Source organism: Dermacentor albipictus, chromosome 1 (genome assembly GCF_038994185.2).
Source record: "Dermacentor albipictus isolate Rhodes 1998 colony chromosome 1, USDA_Dalb.pri_finalv2, whole genome shotgun sequence".
Taxonomy (NCBI): Eukaryota; Metazoa; Arthropoda; class Arachnida; order Ixodida; family Ixodidae; genus Dermacentor; species Dermacentor albipictus.
The window spans coordinates 256,551,345-256,578,444 of record NC_091821.1 but is presented as its reverse complement, the minus strand read 5'-3'; the positions used below and the strand labels follow the sequence as shown (position 1 = coordinate 256,578,444).

At 47.7% G+C, this 27,100-nt stretch overlaps 1 protein-coding gene across 1 annotated transcript in view; it reads right to left on the bottom strand.

Moving 5' to 3' along the window:
* LOC135901737 (high affinity nerve growth factor receptor-like) overlaps positions 1 to 20,351 on the bottom strand; it is a 174,726-nt gene extending 154,375 nt beyond the window's left edge. The window contains exons 1-2 of the mRNA XM_065431556.1: positions 20,209 to 20,351; positions 19,879 to 20,102 (exon numbers count right to left, since the gene is read on the bottom strand). Coding sequence (XP_065287628.1) covers positions 19,879 to 19,903 — 25 coding nt within the window. The 5' untranslated portion in view covers positions 19,904 to 20,102; positions 20,209 to 20,351. The remainder of the gene's footprint in view (positions 1 to 19,878; positions 20,103 to 20,208) is intronic.
* Positions 20,352 to 27,100: the final 6,749 nt, after the last annotated feature.

Below are 27,100 nucleotides of genomic sequence, written 5' to 3'. Positions count from 1 at the left end.
GTGCCAGCGAGGAAGACGGAAGTGACGGAGTGTCGGCCAGTGAGCCATGATTGGCTGCTCTTGCTGGCCGCTTCCCGTAGCGTCCAATGACGCTCGTCAAGTATCTGACGGGTCTTGATCGGCGGCGGCGGGCCTTTTTTTCGACGCCGGGTGTCGAATGCGCGCCGTCGGGCGAAAATCCCAGATTTGCCGCCGTAAAAACCCTCCATGTATCCCGGCCTTAAACTCCACGGACGATAAAATCGTCGCCGCACGCCGTATGCTGTATGTGCGAGGGAAAGCATGAGAGGGTGAGCCCGTCATCGCGGCTCAATCGTAACGGCGGAAAGCGGGGAGGAAGCGCGCTGCCTTCCGTAGCGCGCAAGGCTTCGGGGGGAGGGGAGGGAGGGGCGGCGCGTTCTACTCCGGGCGGCCGCGCGCGCCCGGCAGAGCCGCTATATCTTGAAAGCCATCTGTGACAGGTACAGAGTCGGCGCTGCGCTGTGTTTTCGAGTTCACGTTGATGCGAGCGGCTGCATGAAGGTCGATTCGCTCGCTGCTTCTGCCGCATTTCCTCACTGCAGCGTGTTCACAGCGAGTTTCCTCAGTCATCGAGTGGGATGTGTCCATGTTGGCTTTTGCGCACGTGACACCATGTCTGTTAATTTATTTAGTATGCCTGTGTTTCCACGTTTATATGGCCGATAAAGGTATACCATCCTTATTTCGTATAGCTACGCACTAATTTGCTATCGCAATCGATGCTTCGCCTTTCGGCCGAAGCTGCTACTTTATTCAATGCCACTGCTTTGTTTCCATAACGGGGAAGAGGGATGACCTGTGCCGTTTTACGCTTTTCCACTTACTCTGCTTCTTTCTTCCGCTTTTGCGTAGACTACTACCGTGACCCGGTCACAGCCCCAATGTTTAAAGAGTGGCGCTGCCGTATGTGCATGCCGTGTGTGGAAGACAAAATAATTTGTTGAAATGGGCCCGATTTCGGAAAACCGTACAGTGCAAACTATAGAGTTGGAAAAAGAAGTATCTCACAAAAAGAGCACGTTTTGCAACACGTCCGCGCAAATGTGGACGGCATGTGAACGGCAGACGTATTGCCAAAGCACTTGCTTCTCTTTTGATTCGCACTTCTCTAGCTTCTGCGGTTTACGCCTTGCACTATTCTTTAACTACAGGATAGCCTGTTGAACCGAATTGCCGAGCTGCTCTAGATCCTAAATCCATTCATTTCCTTTTATTCCCCACTGGACAAGATAAAAAATAGCGAGCGCTGCCTTAAGTTTTACATGACCGTGCGACCTGAACTCTCGCCCCATCTCCTAGCTGCCACAACGACGGCGGCTTCGCCGAACAAAAGCCGCGCACTCAATCACGCACAGGGAGTAAAGAGCGACCAGTCTTGTGCACGGTCATCGCGGCGCCTCAGCGTCGGATCCCACTCACGCTGACAGCGCGAACGCTCAAACCTCCGAAACCATTACAGTTATCCAAGAGGCCGCAAAAGCAGCGCCTAGCTATAGAGTAGCGCAGTGCGCACTCAGTGTCGTGCGCAGAGCAACAGAGCGGTATATATGTACAAAACACCAACTACCGCGACGGGTCGCCTAATGAAGCCCATCTTCCGGCCACGCACTCCATTACTCACATTGCAGGAAAGAATCGCTGCTCCTGGCGGACAATCAACGCCAGACCGGGGTTCATAAGGCAATTTGGCCTCACCGAGGCCAGTGTGTGTATACAATATAGCCATCGGCAGCGAACCAAGATGCTGCCACGAGCGCCCGCTTACCGCTCGTCGCTAACAAACAACCAAAGGCTGGGAGGCTGATGGGCCTCTCATGCGGCGTACATACGCACGCACACGGCCGTCGCACGCACGTCGGCTAATTGCGCTCGTCAGTTGGCGCGCGGCCATCAATCGGACGCGGCACTGCGGTGACGCTGCCTCGGGCGTGGTTCGGAGCCGTCGGCCCCTGTGTGCCGTCCGAACCTGAGGGGCTCGGCGTGACGCCAGACGCAGTCGATGGACCACGCGCGCGAGCCAGGGCCGGCCGGTGGTCCATTTCGTCTTTTCTCGCCCCCTCCTTAGTGCCGCCCACTGATCATTTGTTTGGATGACCGAAGAGGCTCGGTCACCCTCTCGCAGCCGTGCTTGCTTTCCCACCCGCAGCTTTCGCCGCGTGATCGGATCCAGGCGGCCTCCCCGAACCCCATTATGGCAGGCGGCATGCTCGGCATTCCGCGTTCGCGAACGGTCTCTGGTGAGACGCCAGAAGCGATGCCAGTTCGTTACCCTCAGTTGAACTTTCGCGACGTGCAACGTAGATGAGTATTTGTATTCAGCTTCCCTTCTTTTGCGTTTTAGATTAGCTATTTAAAGTAATAATTAATCGGGAGCTTCTTAAGAATCATCGTACGTAGTCCCGTGCGCGTACTATACTTATTACACCTCCCGTTCGTTCCTGTCCTGTTCGCAAGTAATGTATAATATGTGCGAAAAAATTTATTTATTTGAAAGTTTCCCTTCTGGAGAAGCGGTGTATGATAAATGATGGACACCGTAGTAGTGAATAGGGAAAGAGGAAAATTTAAATAAATGATCTGTATGTGCTTTTATTTTGTCGTGCCACAGGTATTTTAAATAAAATAAAGGTCTATGTGATGGCTCAGTGGCTGTGGTGTTTTCTGCTCTTGTACACGAGATAGCGGGTTCGACTGCAGGGAGGGGCAGAATGGAAGAACGCTCGGTGTACTTTGCTTTTTCCTGCAGGCTAATGAACTTTTGTTATTGCGATAGCAGTCAAATGAACGCTCCAGGCGCATTTCTGCCGTCGCCGTGAGATTCAGTATTAAGTCCACGGGCGATCAAATCGTCTCCGCGCGCCGTATGCTGTATGTGCCAGTGAAAGCGTGCGAAGGTGAGCCGGCGATCACGGCTCAATCTCGTGCACTCAATGACGGAAAGCGGGCAGGAAGCACGTCGCCGTCCATAGCGCGCAAGGCTTCGGGCGAAGGGTAGGGGGAGGGGGGGGGGGGGGGGGGTCGTTCTACTCCACCCGCGCCGTCCGGAGTAGAACATTTGCTTTACATTTGCTAGTAAGTGCAGCTGGGCGTGGCATTTCCGGAGGCGTCGAACGTTTGTGCGCATGCGTGACTTAGAGCGGGTGGGAGAGAAAAAATATGGGGGCTTTTGTTCCTTGAATATATGAGTCTGCCTAGGCAGTACGGATAAGTTTATTCGCTCGTGTTGTATGCCTTTGTCCCTAGGCATGCTGGCATTGCGGAGTGGGGTCGAGTTGCTTTACGCTCGGACGCTGGCTGCCGGCGTGGCGAAACTGGTGAAGCAGTGGACCCTGACGCCCCATATGGTGATCGCTGTGTCGGACAGACTCCATCGCGCCTGTGGCGCTCGTGCTGAGTCACTCGTGCCGGATTATACCTTTCTCGCGCCTTACGGCGTTCTATCATCAAAGTAACATTATTTTCCCGGTGGTGTAGTAGGGACCGTAGTAGTGGCCGGGCCGATATATTGAAAATCTAGAAGGCACAGCGCCTTAGTAACCGCGGTTGAGTGCGACTGGCTAAAAGGCCGTCGGTGACGTTCGACGCCCTTGCAACCGCTGCGAAAGTACGCCGCGCCAACCTAACGCCTTTTACGCTAACCTAACCGAACCGAACCTAAACCGAACCTAACGTCGACGAGACGCAAATGCAATAATCCTCACGGCGTTAACCGCTATCACAGTACGCCGCGCCACCCTAAAGCCTGTTACACTAACCTAACCTAATATATACGTAGCATGGGCGAGGTGCCAAGCCAATAATCCTCATGGCGTGACACCAAGGCATCACCTGCGACGCTTCAACCAATCGCGTTCAACCACAGTTGCTACGGCGCTGTGCGTTTATTTCACTCAAAGGACCACTTAAAGATGCTCCTGAATAGTCGCGGATAGCAGCGTACCAAAAGCCTGCCAAGAGCGAAGACACTGCTTCAGGAGAGCACGCCCGGCCTCTACTACGGCTCCTACTGCTCCCTCGAGAAAAATCAGTCATGTTTTTTTTTAATATAGAGCGCCGTATAAGGCGCGAGAAAGTTTTAATCCGGCATGAGTGACTCAGCACCAGTGTCGCAGTGGCGAGAAAGTCTGTCCAACATGCTTTTAGCTTCTGGGAGTCAGTCGCGTACGTCCGACGTACCTTTAGATACAGCGATCACCAAATGGGGCTGCATCCCATGGCCCATTACATCATCTGCTTCACCGCACCGGCAGCCAGCGTCGGAGCGTAAACAAACTGGACCCCAGTTTGTTTACACTCCGCGATGCCGGCACGCCGAGCGACAAACGCATACAACACGAGCAAAGAAAGTTCTCCTCCGTAGTGCCTAGGCAAAGTCAGATATTGAAGGAGCAAAATCACCCAGATTTCCTTTCCCGCAGCCGCACTTACCGGCGGCTGCGCACAAACGTCGAGTGCCTCGGGAAATGCCACGCCCCGCTGTACTTGCTAGCAATTGTAAAGACGCGGCCGGGCCGCTGTATCTTGAAAGCCATCTGCGACGGGCACAGAGTCGGCGCTGCGCAGTGTTTTCACGGCGTAGTTAGCGTTGATGCGAGCTGTTGCACGAAGGTCAATTCGCTCGCTGCTGCTGCCGCATTTCTTCACTGTAGCTTTTTGAGAGCGAGTTTCTGGGGTCATCGAGTGAGATGTGTTCATGTTGCCTTGTGCGCGCGTGACATTGTTAATTCAGAATAGTATGCATATGTTTTCAAGTTTATACGATAGATAAAACTGATATCCTTACTTCGTATAGCTGTGCACTAATTTGCTATCACAATCGATGCTTCACCTTTCGGGCGAAATTCCGACTTTTTATTTGTCAAAATCAATCCGGAGCACTCCATTACGGCACCCTGCGTAGCCCAGGTGTTGCTTCTTTTTGACGTTAAACTCCATCCGTCACCAGTTGTTTACTGCGACGACTCCGCCAACGTCGGTGGAATTCCGAGAGCCGCACCAGCTGTCGCGTTATACGTTTCATTGTATCTTGAAGACGATTGTGTTCGCTGTCGCTATCTACTGGGGATTGCTCTATGCTGCGTTCGCACAAACTTCAGTGGTGGTCCTCGAATAGCATTTCTCGTGCTGTTGTGCTGTATATATGTGCTGTAGCCCATATATGCAATGTGTATACTGCCTCTGTTGTGTTTGCTTGTGCAGACATGCTTTCACATGCTCATGGATACGCTGGCGTGTGTATGGACACTACGTACACTTTCCCTTTCATTCTAGTTCGTATTTATGGACACGCATCATTTAAGGCGCCTCCCTTGGCCAACTCAGCAGCAAACGCTGTAGCAATACTTTTCACGCGGCGGGCACGCGAAAACTTTGTTTTTCAAGGAAGGGGCCTGCATTTGTTCGCAAGACGCCCGCTGCCGAAGCCGTAGAAGTATTTATTTGGCGAGTTCATCAAGCGTTCGCATGTTACACAAGTGAAGGGCCCGCGGCGACGCGCTTTATTTCTTCGCTGGCCAGCCAGAAAATGGCAAAGCGTCGAGCACTAACTTCGCTTTGTGCGACGCTCGCCGGTCAGTCTGTCGCGCCCTACGAAGCAAGAGCGACACCCTAATTCAGACGATTCGCCGAATCGCCACATTTGTCTAACTACTACCCCGGTTCAACAGGGCGAGGGGTGACTCGCTCGCCTATAGGCCGCGATGTCGCAACGGACGTCTAACCTCTTGGTTATTTCATTCCGTGCACTGCGTATGCGCGCGAGCAACTGAATACGAAACTGCGCAGTGAGGCTGCATGTTGGACACTCCTACATAGCGCCACTCTTTCTAGTGCTCGGTTGCACGTCGTTTCCCACAATGGCCGTCGCGCGAGGCCTACGCGCCGTTGAGCGAGCTACGCGAGAGGAGCTCATCTCACTGCGCACACGGTGGCAGGGGAACCCGGCGTTTGCTTGATGGGTAACTCGAGCTGTCTACCAGTTCGAGGCACCCGTGCATCGTGCCGAGGCTAATGAATAAATGTCGTTGGAGGTCCCGGCATCGCCATTCTGTGGTGCAATGCGGAAAGAGAAATGGAAGTACGTATATTACATGGCGCACTAGCAACTGTACCCGAGTAAAGAATCCGGACACAGTTAATCGCAGCGAGTCGAATCGCTACGTATTACTGCCTCGTGGAAGTGGTGCTTGCCTCCGCCGTGCGGCCGCATTTAAACTGACGCTATAGAGCAAAACTGTTTAGACTGGTGGAGGATCCGTTTAGACTGGTACTTATTCTGTGAAAACCCTCGTTTTATTGATTTCGTGTTATTACCATTGATTATCAGTAGGAAAAAATTAAAAACCCATGATGTGCTATCACGCCGTGAAATAGTTTACAAAAATGAACTGAAATGGAGGAAAAAAAGATTCTTCATTTTAAACTCAGCATTGAAAACAGTGATCGTGTTTACAAAGCTTTTCGTCGGCATAATAACACCGAACTGCGGTTTTTATCGCACCAGGTAATGTCCCCCTGCTCCAACAAGTATTTCAACTGCAAATGTGCAGTTGCGCTACCTTGGAGACGCAGATAATCTTCAATTAAATAAAGGAAAACGAACACGCTACAGAAGCAGGCTGTGCGTATTGTAAAATACTAGTTAGAACTGAACACTTTATTAGCGCATCCCTTGGCTTTGAAAGTGGGAGAGGCATTCTGAAAGACAGGCTACTAAGCCATTTACAGTCTGGTAATGATCACTTACATTTGTCACATCCAACCTGCAGCCAAAGCCATTTAGGACGTTCTTTTGCATGTATTATTCGAGTTTCATTCTTCTCGTTGTTATTTTTGTTTTGGTTATCAATTACTTTCCGCCCGCCATCAAACTTTGGCGAAAATATGTGTGTCTCAATACATAGTTAACGCAAGCTGCTCCCAATCAAATATTTCAACATGATCGGACTGCTTATACTTGGGCGTTTTAAAGTTATATTTTGCGCTAAATCGTGGTTTTCTAGCATAGCCATTCTTATAGATACATATATTAAGTTCAGTAGTGGGTCATTCCGCAAGGCGGTCATGAGTGGCAGGGGTAATTGTCTCGAGGACGGTGTTAATTACCTTATTACCTTATTTAAATGGAGTGCTTCCAACATTGGTGCTGCTAAAGGCGGCCATGCACATCTTCTCAGCTTTCATTACCGTTCTCTGGTCATGCGAAATGTGTAACGGCAGCGTGATCCACGATATCTTTTGCCAAATTTTCCCGTTGAAGTAATTAGGCAACCAAATAAACGAAGACATGGCGGGCATGTGGCTCAGTATCATGTTTACCTACTTCTTCAGTGGGAGTAGCGGGCAGATAAGCTATCAGCCTTCCATGGGATATCGAATGTAAACAGCGCCACGTTGACGCCGATGCATTTGATAAGGTGATTCAGGAATTCAGTGAAAAAAGGCTGTAAAAAGCAAAATAATATTCCAATATTACCCCTTTTAGCACTTTATAGTGTAAACGAATGCAAAGACAGGTGTCTGAATGTCACTTCAATTGGTAAGCTTCAGCTAATAATTTATGTGCTAATGGTAATTGTTATTATTCAGCGAATAACAGTATAACTAGGTAAAATTGAAGCAATTCATTTAATAAGTTAAGCTACACAGGGTATTCACATGCACCCATGCGTTAGCGAGAGGCTACAGAAAGGCGGCATGCTTGCGCGGTATAGTTTCTGCGTCTTTAGATTATTCAGCATGAGAATGTTGCTTCAAATATTTTCTTTCAGATTCAATCTCTGTTGCTACATCCCAAAGTCAAGCCGGGCATGGTAGAGACACGTGTATCTCATGAAGCCACAACTATTCAAACAACGTTCCCGCGGTTGCGAGCGAGATCGAACGCCGCACGTCACCGACAACCAGGAAGAGATGAGCATCGAATTCTGCGAGCACGTGCCCCGCGCCATAGGACCCTGTCCACTGCGTTCAAGTTTACGGAAACAATATCCTCTCAGAAGTGCGCAGAAGCGGCTGTCGACGATGCACGTCTCGTGTTGCGCTCATGATATTCGATGATCGCTCAAATGGGGGGGGGGGGGGTGGGGGGGTGGGGGGGGTGGCTGCTTTCAACTCAGGACACGGTGCTTGTCTGCAGTATGAGCAGGAGCGCTGGCCGATTGAAGTGGGCCGCTGGGCTCATACCAACAAGGAAGCACATCCTCGAATGTCATTGTGCGCTGGCGCACTGAGCGATGCCACAACCCGTCGCGCCACCAACGCAATTACGTTTCCGCGTCAGAGGATAACCGACCCGTAATAGGCATGCAATAAAGTACCAGCCATCCGTTTTGGGCCACAAAACGAAATGTCTGCCCTGCCTGGAACAAAACGTTCTCCAGCGTGTCACACTCCTGTAACACGTGAAGGCGAAAGCCTGCCGCACACTTGGTAATGCATTAAAGGGACACTAAAGGTTAATATTAAGTCAACGTGAACTGTTTAAATACCATCCCAGAAACCTCGAAACGTTTGTTTCATGCGAAGAAGAGACTTATTTTAGAGAAAATGCGTTCTGAAGCGTCCGCATACCTCTAGCGCAGTTCAAATCGCCCGCCCCCTGATCGAGGAGTGGTGACGTCATGGACTCATAGTGACGTTGCGCCGTCGGTGAGTAAAACGGCGCCCGCAGACGGCGCTACGGCTTTTCTGCCCAAAACGCAAGCGCGCGGCCAGAAACAGAGCCAAGACAGAGCCGACAGCAGCGCGAAACCGGAACTATGGTGGCTAGCGGAAGGGAAAGCGCGCGACGATAAGCTGGTTCTTTATTTTATCACGCCCACTTTGACACTTGTTGCAATGGACGACCCTGACAACGACACATTGGATCGCGATGCTGGGCTCGACTTCAGCGATTTAAGCACTGATGAACGTGACCTGCTGCTGAGGGCTCGCGCTGCCGGCGTCGTTGCTTACTACTACGACGGCAACTGTATGTCATGGCTGTACATATTCGCACATTTGTAGCTTTTCCTTCGTGAAAACCAAATGCCGCACTCACCGCCCCGCCTTAGACCGGCAGTTGTTCTTGCGCTTCGGAGAATGCAGGCAAGACCGACGGAACAGCGCTACGGGAAAGTATTGCTTTGAAAGGCACTTCACACGGCTTCAGTAAGTCGGCGTAGAACTCGTCATCCTCTGGACGAAAGTGCAGCGAGCACACTATGTGATTTTTCGGCTCTTTGGCAACGCGGCAGAGCTACGGCACTTAACCACTTCGAACGGAGAACTCGTTGGCACACAGTGATAAGCAACGTTGGATTCGCCGCTGCAACTGTCCTTGGCCAAGTTCCGCGGACCGTTCGCGCATTCACGACATCACATAGACGTGGTATTCTCGCTGCTTCTTCCAAATGCAAGTTTCGCGAGCCAGCAGAACCAGCACAGCACGACGCGATAACGAAAAAACTGAAACTCCAAAGCGCGCGCTGCGCAGAGTCGTGCGAAAACGAAACCTTTCGACCACCCTTACTCCTGAAGGGTAACGTCAAAATGTTATTCTTTCTTAGAATCGAACAGAAGTATACAAGTAGCATTTTCTTCCGTCTTATAACCTAATGAAACTATCTTTTTAATGCGAGTAGTTGAGTACTAGTGACATAAATTATGATGAGGAGTGCCTTCGTGATAGGGCTAGTACCGGCATGCTACTGGGGGGGGGGGGGGGGGGTCTAAAATCGTGTCATGCGTTTACGTCAATTTCTCGGTTACTGAAGCTCTGTTCGCGATTATATTGATGCCTTAGACGTTGTAGAGCATTGCTTTATCACTTTAACTTGACTTCATAGTAACCTGTAGTGTCCCTTTAAGTTATGCGATCCGAGGGGTCAGACTTCTTGCAGGACATAAAGAGCCGCAGTTTGAAGTATATGTGTGGCGCTTTAGGTCGACCTCCTCAACGGCACATGCGAGCCCTTAATGCACTACCTAAAGGTGTAGCATGCTTGTCGCCAGTAAGTGTTACAAATGTGTAACACAAGCTTAACACAATTACATTGCATGCTGAGAGGATGCAACGTAAATGTGTGCGTAAAGCAACACCCGCGGTCGAACGCCTTGCTCCAGCCGCTTCGCACGTCGCACCTCGTTTCTCGCTTGGCCAGCATCCTTGACCGTAGCGCACTTCCGATGCCTATACCGCGCAATCCACTAGGCCGCGGGAAAGCGTCCTTCATCGCCGTCTAGCTCTCTCGCTTGGCAGTCGACTGTCGCAACAACGGCCCCGTGACGTGAGCGACGCAACATCTGTTCTTCTGTCTGCTCGGGCTGCTCGCTCCCCTCTCCACACGTCGCTCGCTCGAAGAAGATCACGTGGGTTTTTGTACAACTTCTTGCGCCTGTTGTGTTTCGCTCAACGTCACCGCGCAACGAGCCGCTTAAAGGGCGGCTGAAGCACTTAAAAAAAAAAGAGCTTTCAGCGAATTATTAAATTTTTTCACCACCTGAATATCAAAATTATAGTTTAACAGGCCAGAAATCGCCGCTACTCGCTTTATTTAGCGAAACCAAGCCGCAGCGTCCGTGGGAGACCCCGCGCGTCGGTTGACGGGCTCTGATGGCGAAGACAACTGTGACGTCATCTTAATTTTTGGCGGAGTGCGTGATTCGAATAGAGCGCTCACGTGACCCCTGTACTGACGTCATCCTCGTGCCCCATCTTTCGCCGCTACACTTTTCGTGCGGGGGGGGGGCGAGGGGGAGCTTGAACGAAAATTTAAACGGCGATTGCAGCGCTGCTACGTACACAACCGAAAAAAAAAAAATAACTTGAGGAGTTGAATTATACTGTGACCAGCCTTCGAAACCGCCGTAACTCTTCCAATTCTAAAACCGCTTCAGCTTCCCTTTAAGGCTTTCGCCTTAAAGAGTACGCTGTGCGGCTCGTCGCGTATGTTAGCCAAGCTACGCATTCCTCTTTTATTCGTGGCTTAAAGCAAGAAAGGTGCAGGAAAAGTGACTCCTGCGAACCTTCTGCACCTTCGACATCTTTTCGATTGAGGGTTGATGTGCGAGAGAGCTAGTTTCTTTCCGAATAAGACAAAGACCGCCGTCGCGATCACGTGCTTATTGCGGGCATATGATTATGATACCAGGAAATATTCTGCTTTTCGTCGTTACTTGCTTCACTATCACGTGTTCACCTTGAACGTCAGCCTCATTTCGGACCTTAACGTTGATATCTTACGTTCCTGCGTCTGTAGCTTTTTACCACCTATTTGCTGGTATTTTCTTTCATTTGTCGACACTCCGTTGAGCAACGCGTGCGAGAAAACTGCCACTTGACTTCATATATTCCTTCTGCCTTTTCTTAATTTATCAGCATTCTTTTCTGCTTTCTCTTCTTAAATACATGGAATGGCTTCTAGCTTTGATCGAGTTGCCTTCCGTCCTAACAATGCACCTCCTCATCTCGCTTATCGTTTGCGAAAGCCAGCTCATGGCACGCCTCACGTAAGTTCAGCAGAGATAGAGAGAGAAGGTTGGTATCAAGACAGTATTGAAATACCGTAATCACTCGCTGCTGTCATGCTTGCGTCTTCCATCATGCTGTCGGGAACAGATCGCCTGACAATACCCCCGAATAGACCGTGCACTGCCACTCGGATTGGGCCACTCCAGTGAAAAGCTATCCTCCACCCAAGTCTTTCTCGCGTCAGTGGAACCATTCTTGTTGCCAAACCAGTACGATGACCTGCATTTATACGTGTCGCACGACTGCGAAAGCTTTCATGACCGCCGAGCACAAAGTCCGTCAGCTGCACCCATAGGTTGGAAAAGTGAACAAAAGCCTATAAGGCTCATCGCAAAATATACTTTTACATTGAAGCTCGCTCATATCAGAATTCAACACCCCTGAAATCAATCGCGCTCACTTGGACACAGGGGCAGTATTGACGTAATATCTCGTATATACATATACATATACATGGACATACATACATACATACATACATACATACATACATACATACATACATACATACATACATACATACATACATACATACATACATACATACATACATACATACATACATACATACATACATACATACATGGACTTATAAAAACCAACAAAGATGAGTATGTGCAGCTTCCAGGAAAACGAAGCAGTCGTGTTAATCATCAATATGTTCTACGCCCATACTTTGCTCACAGTGATGTGTTCCGCTTTCTTTTTTCCCTGCCGTGATTGAACGCTGGAACGCGATACCATGCTTTGTGGCAGATGCCAGTGATGTTTGTGAATTTGAAAAATTGTTAAACCTGTATTTTTGTGATTCCGCTGCCGCTTGATGCACCTGTATATATGGTCTGCCTGTATTTAAACCCTCCCTGTAAGAATCCTCAGCAGAGGGTTGACAGTATGAATAAATAAATAAATAAATAAATAAATAAATAAATAAATAAATAAATATAAAAGGGCCTTGCCTTTTTTGAGCACCCCCGCCACTCGTGTTAGCGAAAGGTATGATAACAAAAAAGATAGTGGCATTGATCTGCAAAAGTGTGCTTTCAACCGTGTACGTGCTTTATGCAAGATGTTGTAGCTTTCCTATTTCCGCTTTTGTTTATTCCTTCCCGCGCCTGCATTTGACGCTTGTGGATTGGAATGTTCTTCATGACTTGCTTTCTTTTTGGTCTATATGCTGTCGGCATGAACACGTGGAGTATTTTTTTCCTGTTTTCATTCTTATGTGCCCGCTCCGGTTATTACTGGCAAAAAATAGCTGGAAGTATTGATAACTAGAATAAAAATAAACGACAGTTAGACTGATGACATCCTTGTTCTCCTGAAAACAGTGCTCCAGCAAAAAAAGAAAAAAGTGTTTGCGAACAGCGGTTCAGGTTTCCGTGCAATCGGTTTCAGTGAGACTCAATCAGATTCACGGAATGAACGAACACAGTTCGTTACTACGCAACGACACGCGCGCTTTCCTCGCAGTGACACTTCGGCTGGTGAGTGCGACGACGGCAGTGTACACCTGCACGAATCATACGGGCGCTTGTAGTTAATCTCCGGCTTGCTTATGCGTGGGATCTATACGATCAATTTGTTTTGCGCGTGCTCGCAAGGATCTGATAGCTATGTCGAAACACGCGAATGTAGACGCTGTCTAGGCCAACATTGTCATGGCAGTATGATGCGGACGAAGAATGTCCGGCAGAAACTCCATATTAGGCGATTTGGCACACTGACCACGCTTGCGCAGGGGACAACCTATGATGGACATGTAGCAATGAAAAGCTGAAGATAACGACTGTTCATTGACGATCGCAGAGTTGCTGATTTGATCAACTAACAACGCTTGGTCGCACTGTTTGCCCCCCCCCACCCCTCCCACCCCCCACCCCCCACCCCACCCACCATGAATGGATAAGCTATTCGGCTGCGTCGAATCTTGAGCTCCATCAAAATCGCGCGAAAGTTATTCTATGAATTCGATGAAGCGAGAATCATTTGCTGCAGCAAAGGCAGCAATAATAATTAGAGGAAGACGAACGTTGACATACGCGAGAAGCAAATGATTGTGCCGGAAATGAGCTGCGCAGTCTGATTATTTCTTCGAAGCTGCTTTTCTTCATGGCTACATTCAGGCAGTCCTGGCCACACTTTTTTTTCTGTTTTTTTGCTTTACCCTTGCGCCTTCCTAAAACACAGCGGAAGTATTCTACAGGTAAGCATACTGACTTTGAGCGGAGCCAACAAATCAAAATAGAACACAGTTGCTATTTGAAACAAAGGTTTTATTTTTTTAAATTTAATTTTATATTTTTTGAAAGTGTGTGTGGGGTGGGGGAGGATCGGGGAGCACATTTTGTTTAAACTGGGCACGCAGCAGTTGCCAAAGGGTACTTAAATGATCGAACGCTCTCGGCCAGTAATTTTTCGGCGGAAAAGCCTTGGCGCACGCGAGAGCGGAGACCACCGACTTTTTGGAATTTCGGTCTTGCAACATTAGAAGCGAAAATAGCACTCTGGGCAAAGTTTCGGAAAGCAAAGAAGAAAAATAAAGCAGGAACAGGCCAATGAATCTTTTCTTCACTGCATTAGACAGACTCGTTTCGCGGGAAGAGTGGAGTGTCAAGAGGAAGGTTTAGCTCGGGAGCTTCTATCTAAATACGTGGGAACGGAGAAATCGCTTTTCTTGACAACCACTGCACCAATTTCTTATGTTCTTTTTTTACATATTAAAGGCAAAGTTAAAGCTTAAACATTGTAATAAGGATATTTTTATTCTATTGAGGCTGTCAATGTTTTTCTACAAAAAGTTGCTGAAAATTCAGAAACACAAGTACAAATAAAACTCAAGTGTCAAGTTTACAACTCTATAACTGAGCAATTGGAAAGGATATCGCATTTCTGTAAACTGCACCTAATAATACATCTAAGGCGGACAAAATTGACGTATTGTACACCACTCTTAAATATATCGCTAATTTGTGAGTAGGACTTTTTCAAAACCTTCGCAAGCATTGTAACAATATTGCGGAAGTTGTATTCGCACATTAAAATTGTCCGCTGTAATGATATAACATGCGTATTTTACAGATCTGAAATATATCTCTTTTTGTAAGAGAGTTAAGGATTTGTAAGCTTCGTGCTTTTTTTTTTTAATTTACCAATCTTCGGGAAATTTCTGCGTTTTACATGTATTTAAATGCGGAAATCGAAGTTGGCCCCAGTTAATGCTTTCGTTATAAAAGAAAGAGAGAGAGAGAGAGAGAGAAAACGGAAAACATAAGCGCCACACACAGTTGCAGGCAATCGCACTTTCATCCGCACTCGAAGAACGAACCAGGGCATGTCACGTGCGCTCCAGCCGTCCCCCCCCCCCGTCCCCCCCCCCCCCACACACACACCTTCTTTTCTTTAAAATCCTTTCGCCAGACCATCTCGTATTTGCCCGTGCAATTGTTTGCAGGTATCGAACCTCTTCAGGGAATTCGGTGTTATTCAAGCTGTCTACTCTGAGGACAAACACTAAGCGCATTCTTAAGGAGGGATTCGCTTTCCCATTTCGGTAACGCGAGCACAGTATCTCCGTCATCATCTTTTTTCTCAAAACCGAAACGTGCGCAAACTATTCAAAGTCTGCGAGCCTATTTTCGACACTGCAACACAAACGAATACCCACGATTTTATGCGTTTTTCGCACGTTCAACGTGTAGAGAGCACGTCGAACGTCGGCGACAGGAGTACTCACTGGAGGGACAAAGAGAAAATAGCGTCGCAACAGGAATTGCGACTTAAGTTTCCTATTTGCTATGACGACCCGTGTAAACATGCAGCTCAATTGCTTAGGATGCTGAACTGTTAATCGAAACCAGAGCGTATCTGGGCGCGAAGTGCAGACGTTGGACAGTTCAATCTGTATTAGGATTGCACAAGGGAGCTTCTCTGTCTGAAGCCTAATCTAAAAAACGTAATGCCTTTTGTTCTAATAGAACCAGAGACCGCATTTTGTATGCAGGTCCGCCAGAAAACAAAACGCAGCCGAACTTTATTATCGGGCGAACATACGTGCAATAGATCATAATGAGAACGTGCCAACGCAGCCCTGATCGATTGGTGCTGAGTTTACGCAGCATTCCTGCTGCGCATGCTCCCTTTGAGGTCATATGTTCTATATGTGAACGCCAATTGATCTTTTCGGTGTACATCACTTCCAAATATTTAAGTGAATTCACCTGATCTTTTTTGTCGATAAATAATCGAAATTTACACAGGAACGATTTGCGGGAAAACTAGGACGGCGCTCTTTCTGATATTAAGAAAGAGGTTATTTCCATCAAGTCACTTTTCTAGGCGGCTCATACACGACTCTAGGGTTTGGTACAAAGCATGTAAGTCTACCGATGCAGCAAAAAATGCAATGTCGTCAGCGTATACGTACACGTGCGCATCCTGTTGCAAAGGTACAGTACTCAGTGAAACATTAAACCGCCATGGCGACAGGACTGATCCTTGTGGTATACCTCTTGACTGTTGATACGTTAATGAAGACAACACGCGTTGACAGCACTGAAATTCCCTGCGGTTCAAAAATAGGTAAACCCACGCGACAAAATAATTTGGCAGGCCTGCATTCTGACGCGTGTTTATTAGGGGCCCTATAACGTAAAACTATTCCAATATGTTTTTATTCCAATCTCCTAACGTCAAATTTGCGTAACCGCCGACGCAAGCACCGGGCGGTGACCGGCAGGGCTGTCTGAAGAGACCAATCAAACGCTCTCCTCGTTCATCAGAGGTCACTTTTGTTTGCTTGAAACGCGAACAACATTGCCTACATTGAGCGGCTTGTCTTAGCTAATTGGCTGATAAGAGGTGGGAAGCACGCTCAAGTGGAGAGGGATTCGATAGGGCCGAGCCACTGCAATGAAAGTCGGTAACTGGATAAAGAAGGTGGTCCCGGCGTCTGCGATTGGTCCGTTTTCTCTTACTTAGCTTGCGGTGGCTGGTCGAAAATCGCGGCGGCATGCAACGCAAGCTTAAGAATGACGCTAAAACGGATCTTCAGCAAAGAAGAGTTGGCAGAATGAGGTCGTAAACGTGCCGAAAGTGATCGAAAACGTTACACGGCCACGCAAGAAGCTTTATTATACGCAAATAAACCCATGCTCTCCGGTAGGTGCGAGTACCCAGCGCTTGAGCGATCGGCGGCAGCCATATTTTATTCCTTTCGGAACGGGGCAGCCTGCGGCTCAGAAGAAAATTCAGTTTTGTTCAGCATATTAATATATCTTTATTGCGTGCACGTCACTTTGACGGGGTGAGTTGTTGCGGTTTTTTGACGTCGCAGGACAGGCAGGTGAAGTGGGTGCAGCCCAAAAACTTTCGACCAATAGCCGGGGGCTAATGGTGAAAAGGCGTCGAATCAGAAACAACTAGTTTTCTTTTTTCTGTCAAATCATGTCATATCAAATCATGTCAAACACGTCATATCAGATGGGAAGCTATCGCGGTTTTCGTGACGTCGCGTGACAGACAGGAGAAGTGGGGGTGGTCCAAAAAAAAGTTTTTGACCAATCGCGGAGTTCCGATTACAGAATTGGAATAGAAAAGTTTGGAATAGCTTTACGTTATAGCGCCCAGGCTTACATGTTCTAGACTGTCATACGCCTTAGTGATATCCAAAGTAAGGCTGCATATTTTTTCTGACATCGAGCTAGTTGAATACGACTTTCCAGGTCGCCACGGGCACACCAAATCAAGCACCCACGTCTGAAGCCCATTTGGCATGGGCTCGAAATCATGTCCTCTATCAGCCAATTATCTGTGCGGTCGTGTAAGATTCTTTCGATGACTTTTAGTAAGTTAGATGTAAGAAATATTGGTCTAATGTTATCTAGGACATTACCGGCACCTTGCTTTTCTAATAACGGGATTACTTTTGCAAGTCTCCGTTCCGGAGGAATCCACGAATTTTCAATGAATGGTTTACCATGGTGAGCATGGCGACATCTTAAATAAGGCTTTTATTATTGCCGTAGTCATCGGGGCTTGGTGCTGAATTAAGCAACTGGCTTAGTACATTTTTCAGCTCCGAACTGTAACTTCTTCGAAATCTTCACCGTGAGTAGGCGGCGTAGCGTAATAGGCTAAAATCGACTTAAAGCGACATTCTCTACCTTTGGCAATATCTTACAGTAGTATGGCCAATTCGCAGGGTCTCGGGACCTCAGAGTCGACGTTTATTTGTGCCGGATGGACCTTTTTATTTCTCAGAAATCGAAAGAGTGATTTTCTGTTGGTGGCCTTTGAAAGAAAGTCGAAGTGCTTACAATCAAAGTTGTCTTTCGCATTTGCAACTGTTCTTTTAAATGTTGCTGCCGCGAACGTGTAGTCTCTCGAATCGCTAGGACTCTGGTTATGAAATAGTTTTTGCAACGCTGCTTTTATTATCCTGTAATCGCGTGAGCACTCTGCGTTTCACCAAGGGTTAGAAGACCCGCGTTTAGTGAAGTGCACAGGGAATCGAAACTTCTTTACGGAATCTTTTAAAACAAAAAATAAATTTATGGCCCTTTCTTCTTCATTATCCCATTGCTGATTACATAAAGCCATGTGTAAGGCATTTTAGAATGTGCTGAAATTTACAAAAAAGTATTTGAATGCATAGTAATTTGATTCAACAGGCATGCAAGCTAAAAAGGTATAGGACGATAATCACTGCTTGTGCCTAAGTTTATAGCAGACCATGTGGAGAGAAAGAAATTTGAGCTAGCGAAAGTGAGATCTCTTGCGGAAAGTGATTGACTACAAATAAATGTGGGTGTTCTTGCGTTAATGCATGATAAATTATCGTTAGCAGCCAAATCCCACAAACGTTTACCACTCGAATCGGTCTTTGACCCCCACGAAGTATGATGGGAGTTAAAGTATCCGGCAAAAATGGTTTCTTTTCTACAGGACGTAATTACTGTATCTAGAACACTAGTGTTAAGAATGCCCCCGGGGAAATAAACATTAACTAAAGTGAGTGGAATGAGGCCTGGAATGGAAACGTCTGTAGCTAGAATTTACCTTCTTGAAGTCATTAGCTGGTAAGCCATTTTACCCCGGTGCGCAATTTTTGTAGAGGTAAAGATAGCTGAGCCGCCACCACGAAAGGGCGGTCTAAACTTAATGTAAGGTAATTTTTTAGATGAAATGCCTTTTCTGCTGATAACCAGGTTTCTTGCAATGCAATGATATCAGGTGAGTGTTGACTACACAGGTAATATAGGTCAATAGCAGTGGAATAAATTGAACGGGAATTCCACTGTAATACTTTCAGCGCACACCGGCAGCAGAAACTGCCTTGTCGTGGACACTATTCTTCAAAAAAATATTTTTTTCAGAAATATTCTCCTTCTGGCATTTTTTTTAGTCTGCATGTTATGTGTCATAGTAGATCTCTGCGCGACAGGAGATGCGCGGAGTTTAGGAGCATCGGAGTCAAGCTCCATGTGTGTTTCTTGCGAGCCACAATCTGAGCTCATATCTGATTCCTGATCTGCATGATACACAGAAGAGGTCTCGTTAGGCCGAATTTTAGAAGGGCCTGGATTCCATGTTTCAGCATCATTCGCATCTGAAGGCATTGGAAATTTAGAGGCCATGGTTGGGCGGGCAACCACCTGAAGGAGTTGAGTCATTTGTGTGGTAACCATTTGTGACAGTGACTCCAATAGGCTCACAATTAGATTTTCCATTGCCTTCTTCATTGCCTTCTCTACTGCCGAAGCTATGAGATGAGAAAGAGATGAGTCTACTACATGAGACAGCCTATTAGCTGCACCGGCATACCCGCGGGATCGCTCTGCAATGAACGAACGGGCTTCTCGTCTTGAGCACCTCTTTTGCTTAATTATTTCTAAGATTTTCAATTGCTGCGCTCTTGCAGAGCAGTTAGTATGGTCAGCTGAGTGAGAACCACTGCAGAGACAGCATTGTTCTTCCTGTGATGAACAATCTTTTAATTTGTGGTTTTCTCCATATGTACGACAGCGAGGGACCGATCGGCATCCCTTAATGCTATGCCCATAGCGCCAACACTTAGTACACTGAAGGGGGCGAGGGGATAGCGACTAAACGCGGTAAATGAGTGGCCACGCTTTTATCTCTGTCGGACGAGTTGTTCCAGCGAAAGTATCAATGGCTGATTCTGTGGGTATCTTCTTGTTCTCAGATAAGCGAGAGCCACGAAATACGGCCACGGCTCCGGCCACAGAAAACACGTCTAAAAGCTTTGAAGGGGAAATGCTCGAGTCGACCCCACGAACTAGTCCTTTAACGCAAGCTAAGTGGGCAGAAGTGAAGGAGCTCACCGGATGTGAGGCAAACGCTGCACATTTGTGAAGATCAGTGACACAGGCCTGGTCTGGCGAACAGCAGAGAATGCCACGGCGACGAAACTGCCGTACTTCGGTGATCAGTTGGTAGTTAGGTGTCGCCTTCGATCTCAAGCTCTTCCTGAATGAATTTGGGGTTTTTCATTCGAATTGACCTTCCATTGGGCGGTACCAGGGCCGCAGGAACGTTGGTCAATCCGCTGCGCAAGAGAAGTTCAATAGGATAATCAATTGATGCAGGAGAAGCCGATCAGGCAGTGTTTGCCCGGCCGGTAGAAGAAACAGACATCCTAGGTCAATCATCACCCGATATCCGGACGTCCCCCGAGAGGCTGCACCAAGACACCAGGAAGGGGCCTCTCCAGTGGAACGGTTCGCAGTGTCGCACGGCGAGGATCCATTGAAGAACCTGGTAGGGCCAGCGACCGAGCAGCGCTTCCTTGCTTCCGAACGGCTAGTCTGATGATGATGATGATGAATGATGATGTCTTGTCTTGTGTCCCAGACGGTGGCGCATACCCACTATGGGGGATTGGCCAAGAAGCAGGCGGTTTTTCGTATGCTTAGCAGTAAAGCCAAACTAGATTTAAATTGTGGAGCGTGAGACTAGAACTGTAATTTATACGTGTGATGAAAATATTGTTAAGAATTTTGATGAAATAAGTTGACGTAAATAAATGGAATAATAAATGTGAAGACTCGATCCAAACCCGCGCTTCGCTTTTTTTTTTCTTCTCTGCTCTGACCCCTGTGCCTTTCCAGGATTGGTCATCTTCGGACCTCCGTGCTTTCCAACGGTTGGTTCAATGCAACTTTATTTCTTACTTACGTCACCTGTTGCCGTGCTTGATGCTCTTCGACGTCGTCTTCTTTTGCCACGGGATCCACGTCTGCACGCGCACAATTGGTTGTCATTTTCCTGCCGTCCGCGGCACTTTGTTTCGCGCACTGAACTCATCACAGTGACCTCACAAATGACTTTGAAGGAACAAAACGTTAGTTTGGTCGCATTAGTCGCAGGGTGTCCTTACTCTATAGCACCTGGTATTCATCAGCTCAAGCTAGCTTCTAATGGATCGACAAGAAGCCAGCTGGCCTGATTTCGGCTAAATTGTTTTCGCGTTTAACTGGAAGGCAAGCGAAGGTTTCGCGTTTTTCTTGCTGTACGGTAACAACCTGTCTCTTGCACTCCCGGTATGGTATTCTTGCGATTCGCGTATCCTATTGCGTTGCACCCTATCCGCTCCTTTACAAGTGCCCCTACGCGGCTCTTTTTTTCTTATGGTTCCACCATTACCATTTTTGGCCCTTTATAACACTGCCGCGAATGAACAAATGCTTGCATCGAAACTTTAATTTCGCAGCGTCTTAACAGCGTTCTGCCGATATTTTTTCTTCATGCAGAAACCTCGATCGAGTGTTACTTACGCCGCATTTCTATGCCTCCCTTGTGTGAAGTGCGTCAGCGCACTGTGCGAAAATGACCGGAAGAAGTTGCCACTACTGTGGTTCCATTTCCGGCGCGGGATAGTGTTGTTTGCAGCGAAACAGCCCTTCCGGAATAGCCCCCCAGCGAAACCAGAACGGTCCTAATTTCTCCGCTGTGGGTCTGCTGGCGCGGCGTTCCGAACGGATGGTGTTCCGAGTGGGATAGCTGCGCGGAAGCGATGGACGCTCGACGCAGGACGGACGCATCTGTTGAGAACTCGGCCTCGCCTTGAAATGTCAAAGCTAATCAGCGTCCTGACACTAAATGTGGAGATACGAGTTTCAGGGAAGGACCCAAAAGCAGAGCACAATACATAACGCAAGGAACGAGAACCGGAGAGACAGGATTTCAGTGTGCAAGCAGCGTGTTTGCATTCTGTTGACCTCTCTGGATCTCACGCTGCGCGATTTTGCTACAGGCGGCCAATGACCGCAAGCGGCTGCGTTACCGACGTTCTGCAAATAATCATCATAATCATCATCATAATCATCGCAATCATCATCATCAGCCTGGTTACGCCCACTGCAGGGCAAAGGCCTCGCCCATACTTTTCCAACTACCCCGGTCATGTACTAATTGTGGCCATGTTGTCCCTGCAAACTTCTTAATCTCATCCGCCCACCTAACTTTCTGCCGCCCTCTGCTACGCTTCCCTTCCCTTGGAATCCATTCCGTAACTCTTAATGACCATCCGTTATCGTCCCTCCTAATTACATGTCCTTCCCATGCCCATTTCTTTTTTCTTGATTTCAACTAAGATGTCATTAACTCGCGTTTGTTCCCTCACCCAATGTGCCCTTTTCTTATCCCTTAACGTTACACCTATCATTCTTCTTTCCATAGCTCGTTGCGTCGTCCTCAATTTAAGTAGAACCCTCTTCGTAAGCCTCCAGGTTTCTGCCCCGCACGTGAGTACTGGTAAGACACAGCTGTTATAAACTTTTCTCTTGAGGGATAATGGCAATCTGCTGTTCATGATCTGAGAATGCCTGCCAAACGCACCCCAGCCCATTCTTACTCTTCTGATTATTTCAGTCTCATGATCTGGATCCGCAGTCACTACCTGTGCTAAATAGATGTATTCCCCTACCACTTCCAGTGCCTCCCTACCTATCGTAAACTGCTGTTCTCTTCCGAGATTGTTAAACATTACTTTAGTTTTCTGTAAGTTAATTTTTAGGCTCACCCTTCGGCTTTGCCTCTCGAGGTCAGTGAGCATGCATTGCAGTTGGTCTCCTGAGTTACTAAGCAAGGCAATATCATCAGCGAATCGCAAGTTACTAAGGTATTCTCCATTAACTCTTATCTCCAATTCTTCCGAATCCAGGTCTCTGAATACCTCCTGTAAACACGCTGTGAATAGCATTGGAGAGATCGTATCTCCCTGCCTGACGCCTTTCTTTATTGGGATTCTGTTGCTTTCTTTATGGAGGACTACGGTGGCTGTGGAGCCGCTATAGATACCTTTCAGTTTTTTACATACGGCTCGTCTACACCCTGATTGCGCAATGCCTCCATGACTGCTGCTGATCGCTGATGACATACTCGCGGCAGCGATCAGGGCACGTCATTTGGAGCGGCCTGAGCCTGTTCCGGGGCGCTATTCCTCGAAGCCGAATGACGGGACGGCGCGCACGCGTCGCTTCGCCATCGCGTCTCTCCTTGTCGAGTCCCGCGAGGCGTCGAGCATGCACCGCGGTGGGCGGCACACGGAACACGACTCCTCGGAACGATGGATTGCAGCACTGTGCGAAGACAACGGCTCTCAGCGATCAATACAGGGAAGCGAGCTGTTCCCCGACAAAATTCCTCAACGGCAAAATCGAAATAGTTGTCGCCGCGCCGGTGCGCTTGCACACAGTGCGGGTAACACGATATTACCGCATTAGTTTTATTGCCCGCCGAGGAGCTCCGTCGAGGCGCAAACTGTTGTGCAACCTTACCGCTTTCGGAGTAAAGTATACAGTCGCGTACAATATGAGTAGCAACACGGTACTCGTGGTGAAAGGCACGGCAGCGCTGACGCACAAAAATTTCCTTTAATACACATCAATAATTGACAGGGTGTTTACTTCTCCAACTTTTCCTTCTTTTATGTATGTGGTTGCCACCGCTACAGCCTCTTCGACCGCGGGCGCCATGCCATGCTGCTGCTCATATTGCACACGACTGTACATGCTCAGCAGCACGCTAGAGGCCGCGTGGTTCTCAAATATATGGCGGTTCTTTCTTATTAGGAAAGCAGACTTCATTTTGATCGTGAGTGAAGTAGCTGTGAAGCGCTACTGTTTTATAAAAAAGCGAATTGAAATTTGTTTATTTACTAAAAGAATGAAACGGCGTGGACGGGCCCGACAAGTTTTTCATATAAACTTACTATTATAACATACCATAAACTGTAATCATAGTGTGATACTCTAATTACATATTGTAATCACATACTCTAATATTTGGGCGACCAGATTCCAGCTTGGCCAGTCCCTCGAGTGGATATGTGCCATATCCATAAGAAGGACTACACTATGCAACACTTTGGATCGCCCACACAGCAGCTGACTGTGGCATTACAAATGAAAGAAAAAAGTATAAATGTCACATTGCGTCACATATTACACTAGATGCTCAGATTATTAGAATTGTTCGATCAGATCGACCAGCGCATGTAGTGGAAATGGAAACATATCAGGATTAGCAACAAAAAAAAAGGGGGGGGGTGGAAGGGCTAGTGGCGTACGCGCCATTAGCAAAAATAAAAGAGAGATATAGTACAGCTACACAAAACAGAGAGAATGAATACATAATTTATGGCTGTATACACGAACCCAGCGGATATTTCAATACCTCGCTCAAAATTATACAAGAAGAATCTCACGGTCGCAATCTCATCATACAAGGTATCAAACAGGTGGTGATATTTGTACATATACAGCATAGCCATTCTTCCTGTCATCCTCTCTGTATCTCACGCTACGCACTTTTGCTACACACCGCCAATGACCGCAGTGAACGACGATGCCAGGCTGCCATGCAACGGAAAATTGCACTGCGACTTAAGCGTTAGACTGCCTATTACACGAAGCGGCTTGAAATAACAATCCCCGTCTAATGCTGCGAGGCCGACGCTTGATCGTCCAAGTTGCACAAAGAAAAATTTGCGCGCTCGCGCACAGTCATTTGCCACCGGTAGCTTCCGCGCTCGCCTATTAGACGGGTTTGAAAAAGAGAAGTATAAGCGCGTGGACGCAGGGGGGTTTGGCAAACCGCGGCTTTTGGTGTTTCCGCAACTGCAGAAAAGTCAAATGCCCGAGTTGGGAATTACTGGCCTTACGTTCCTGCATGCCACTTCTGTGGTATAGTGCATTTTGCGCGCGCGCGTTTCAGTGTGTGCGTGCATGATTTTTTTTTCTCTCGCACTGCTGTTATTTCATCACTCACCATCTCACCCGGAGTAGCATGCCAGGCCTGTCGCTAGGTGAACTTCTCCAGATATAATTTAACTTTCTCTCTGTATCTGTCACCATTGGTGCTTTTTTTTCCCTGCAAAAACCGATCCTCTTATGTTTGCGATGCTCTGCGCAAGTTTTATAGCGAAACAGACAGAAAGTATCTTCATTGAATCCTATAAAGAGATGTGCCTGGTGGCACGCCTGGCATGCTGCTCAAGATGGGAATGATGAGATACGTATGCATTATATGCACTGTGCACGTCACAGCATACACAAAACACATCGCGATACGCAATATACAAAGTACATTGAACGTATCTCCTGGAGACCATGCAGTGCCTCTGAGAAAACGTAAAAGTGCCTTCGCCCTAGTGACGTGACTCCGGATTAATTTTGACGACCTGGTGTTTTTTAACGCGCACCCAACTCTATAAGTGCACGAGCGTTTTTGCATTTCTCCCCACTTGAAATGCGGCCGCCGCGGCGGGAATCGAACCCCGACCTCAAACTAAATACCCTAGCCCCCGGGCTACCGCGGCGGGTGAGGGCGAATGCTTAATAGAGCAATTTGCAGTTTGCTACGGGTCTGTGACCACAAGCTTCTGAATTACACTTTCTGGCCGTTGGGGTGGTCTTAAACTGTTTAGCCCGTAGTTCTCCTCCTTTAACTGACATTTAGAAGATTATATTAGCACTTATCTGCAACGGGCGAATCTTTTAAATGATGATCAGTCATGAAACATTGGAATAAACTGCAGTTTATCGTTGATTCCGTGGATCGCTGGCGCGCGAGGTTATTCCGATTGGCCGACTGTTGCTTCGCTTCTCAAGTACCATTCTCTAGCTCATCCCTCTTTAATTTACATTAGTGATCATGTCTGCATTTGAACCTTCTAGCAAAAAAAGAACAATCAGTTACTACAAACCACCACAAAACACGTCTTTGTTGAAAACACAAAAAAGAAAGTAATTATGCATGCACCGTGTCGCTACTCCGCGGTGTGCGCCCAGCCGCCAAAGTGTTGCCAGTGCGCGGCGCCTCTCCGAAGCTTCGGAATGATTCCGAGCGTTGGCATGCATAATTGCAGCCTTTTCAGTCGTCCGTTTTCAAAGCGCTCTCGCTTTTACAAACAGGAGCAGCCTAAAGCTTGTAGATGTCGTCGCGTTTGGTCGCCAGATATGTGTCCATGCGTAATATTGCTGTCGGCACAAACAAGTTCCGATGTTTTCGACACAGCTTCCGATCACGAAAAGCAACGGTCGGGCACAGGCTCACTTTGCGAGCAGCAAGCGCGCCTTCCCAAACGAACCGGCTCTTATTGGGATTTACAAGTCGGGAACAGAAACGCTATGGATGAAAAACTTTATTAAAGAAACGCTATGCCCCATAATATATACTGTTTGTATAGCGACAGGTTGAGTGGTTCGGGTTCGCTTGCTGTCGGTTATGTTTGCAGTGCAGTTGTAATTTGCTGCGAAACTTGGTAATGGGAATGCATTGTTCAGCTGCTGCGCTTCTGCAGACGTAGTTTTGCTCAGAACAATGAAAAGTTCACGTTGCCGAGAGGCATATGCGCGAATCACCGTTTTCCTTTCGAAATGGGATTTCTTCCCACCCGCACATTTGCTTTACGTTGCGGGGTCATCAGAAAGTCTTGTAATGACTTAGACGTTGTAATGAAAAATTTGCATAAATCCGGACGCCGGGCAGTTCTGCAGTGATGCTCATGTATAGTAAAACAAGGCCCACTAAAAAATGTACTTCGAAACTGCCTTCCTTGGCACGTGCTACTAGCGTAGTCTCGTCGTAAACCTCGTTAAACTTTGTAAAGTTGAACCAACATGCAAGTGTTGCGCGGAGCAGCCGCAGTCGTCGCGCCGGCGTCCAGACAGTCTGTACGCGGTCGCTGGAAAATGGCCGACCGTTTATTGCAGGAGAAAAGTTAAACTGTGCATCACACTCGCTCATTCGTGTTCAACAGCCAGATAAATTATGGTTACGTCAGATCCGTTTGCTGGTGACGAATGGTCGATCGCACAGCTCTAGGATTGATCCAGTGGTTTCGTTAGACGTACAGGGGAGGTATATGCTTTAATGAAAGTTAGATAGGTTAGCCTGCATACAAAGCATAACACGTTCAAATAGCGGCGGGTTGGACCAAATTTGTTGCAGTAAGCTACTCACACGCGCGAATATGAGCTCGAACATGCGAACTTGCTAGTAATTCATTCACCGCAAAAGAAATAAAGGAAAAAAAAAGGA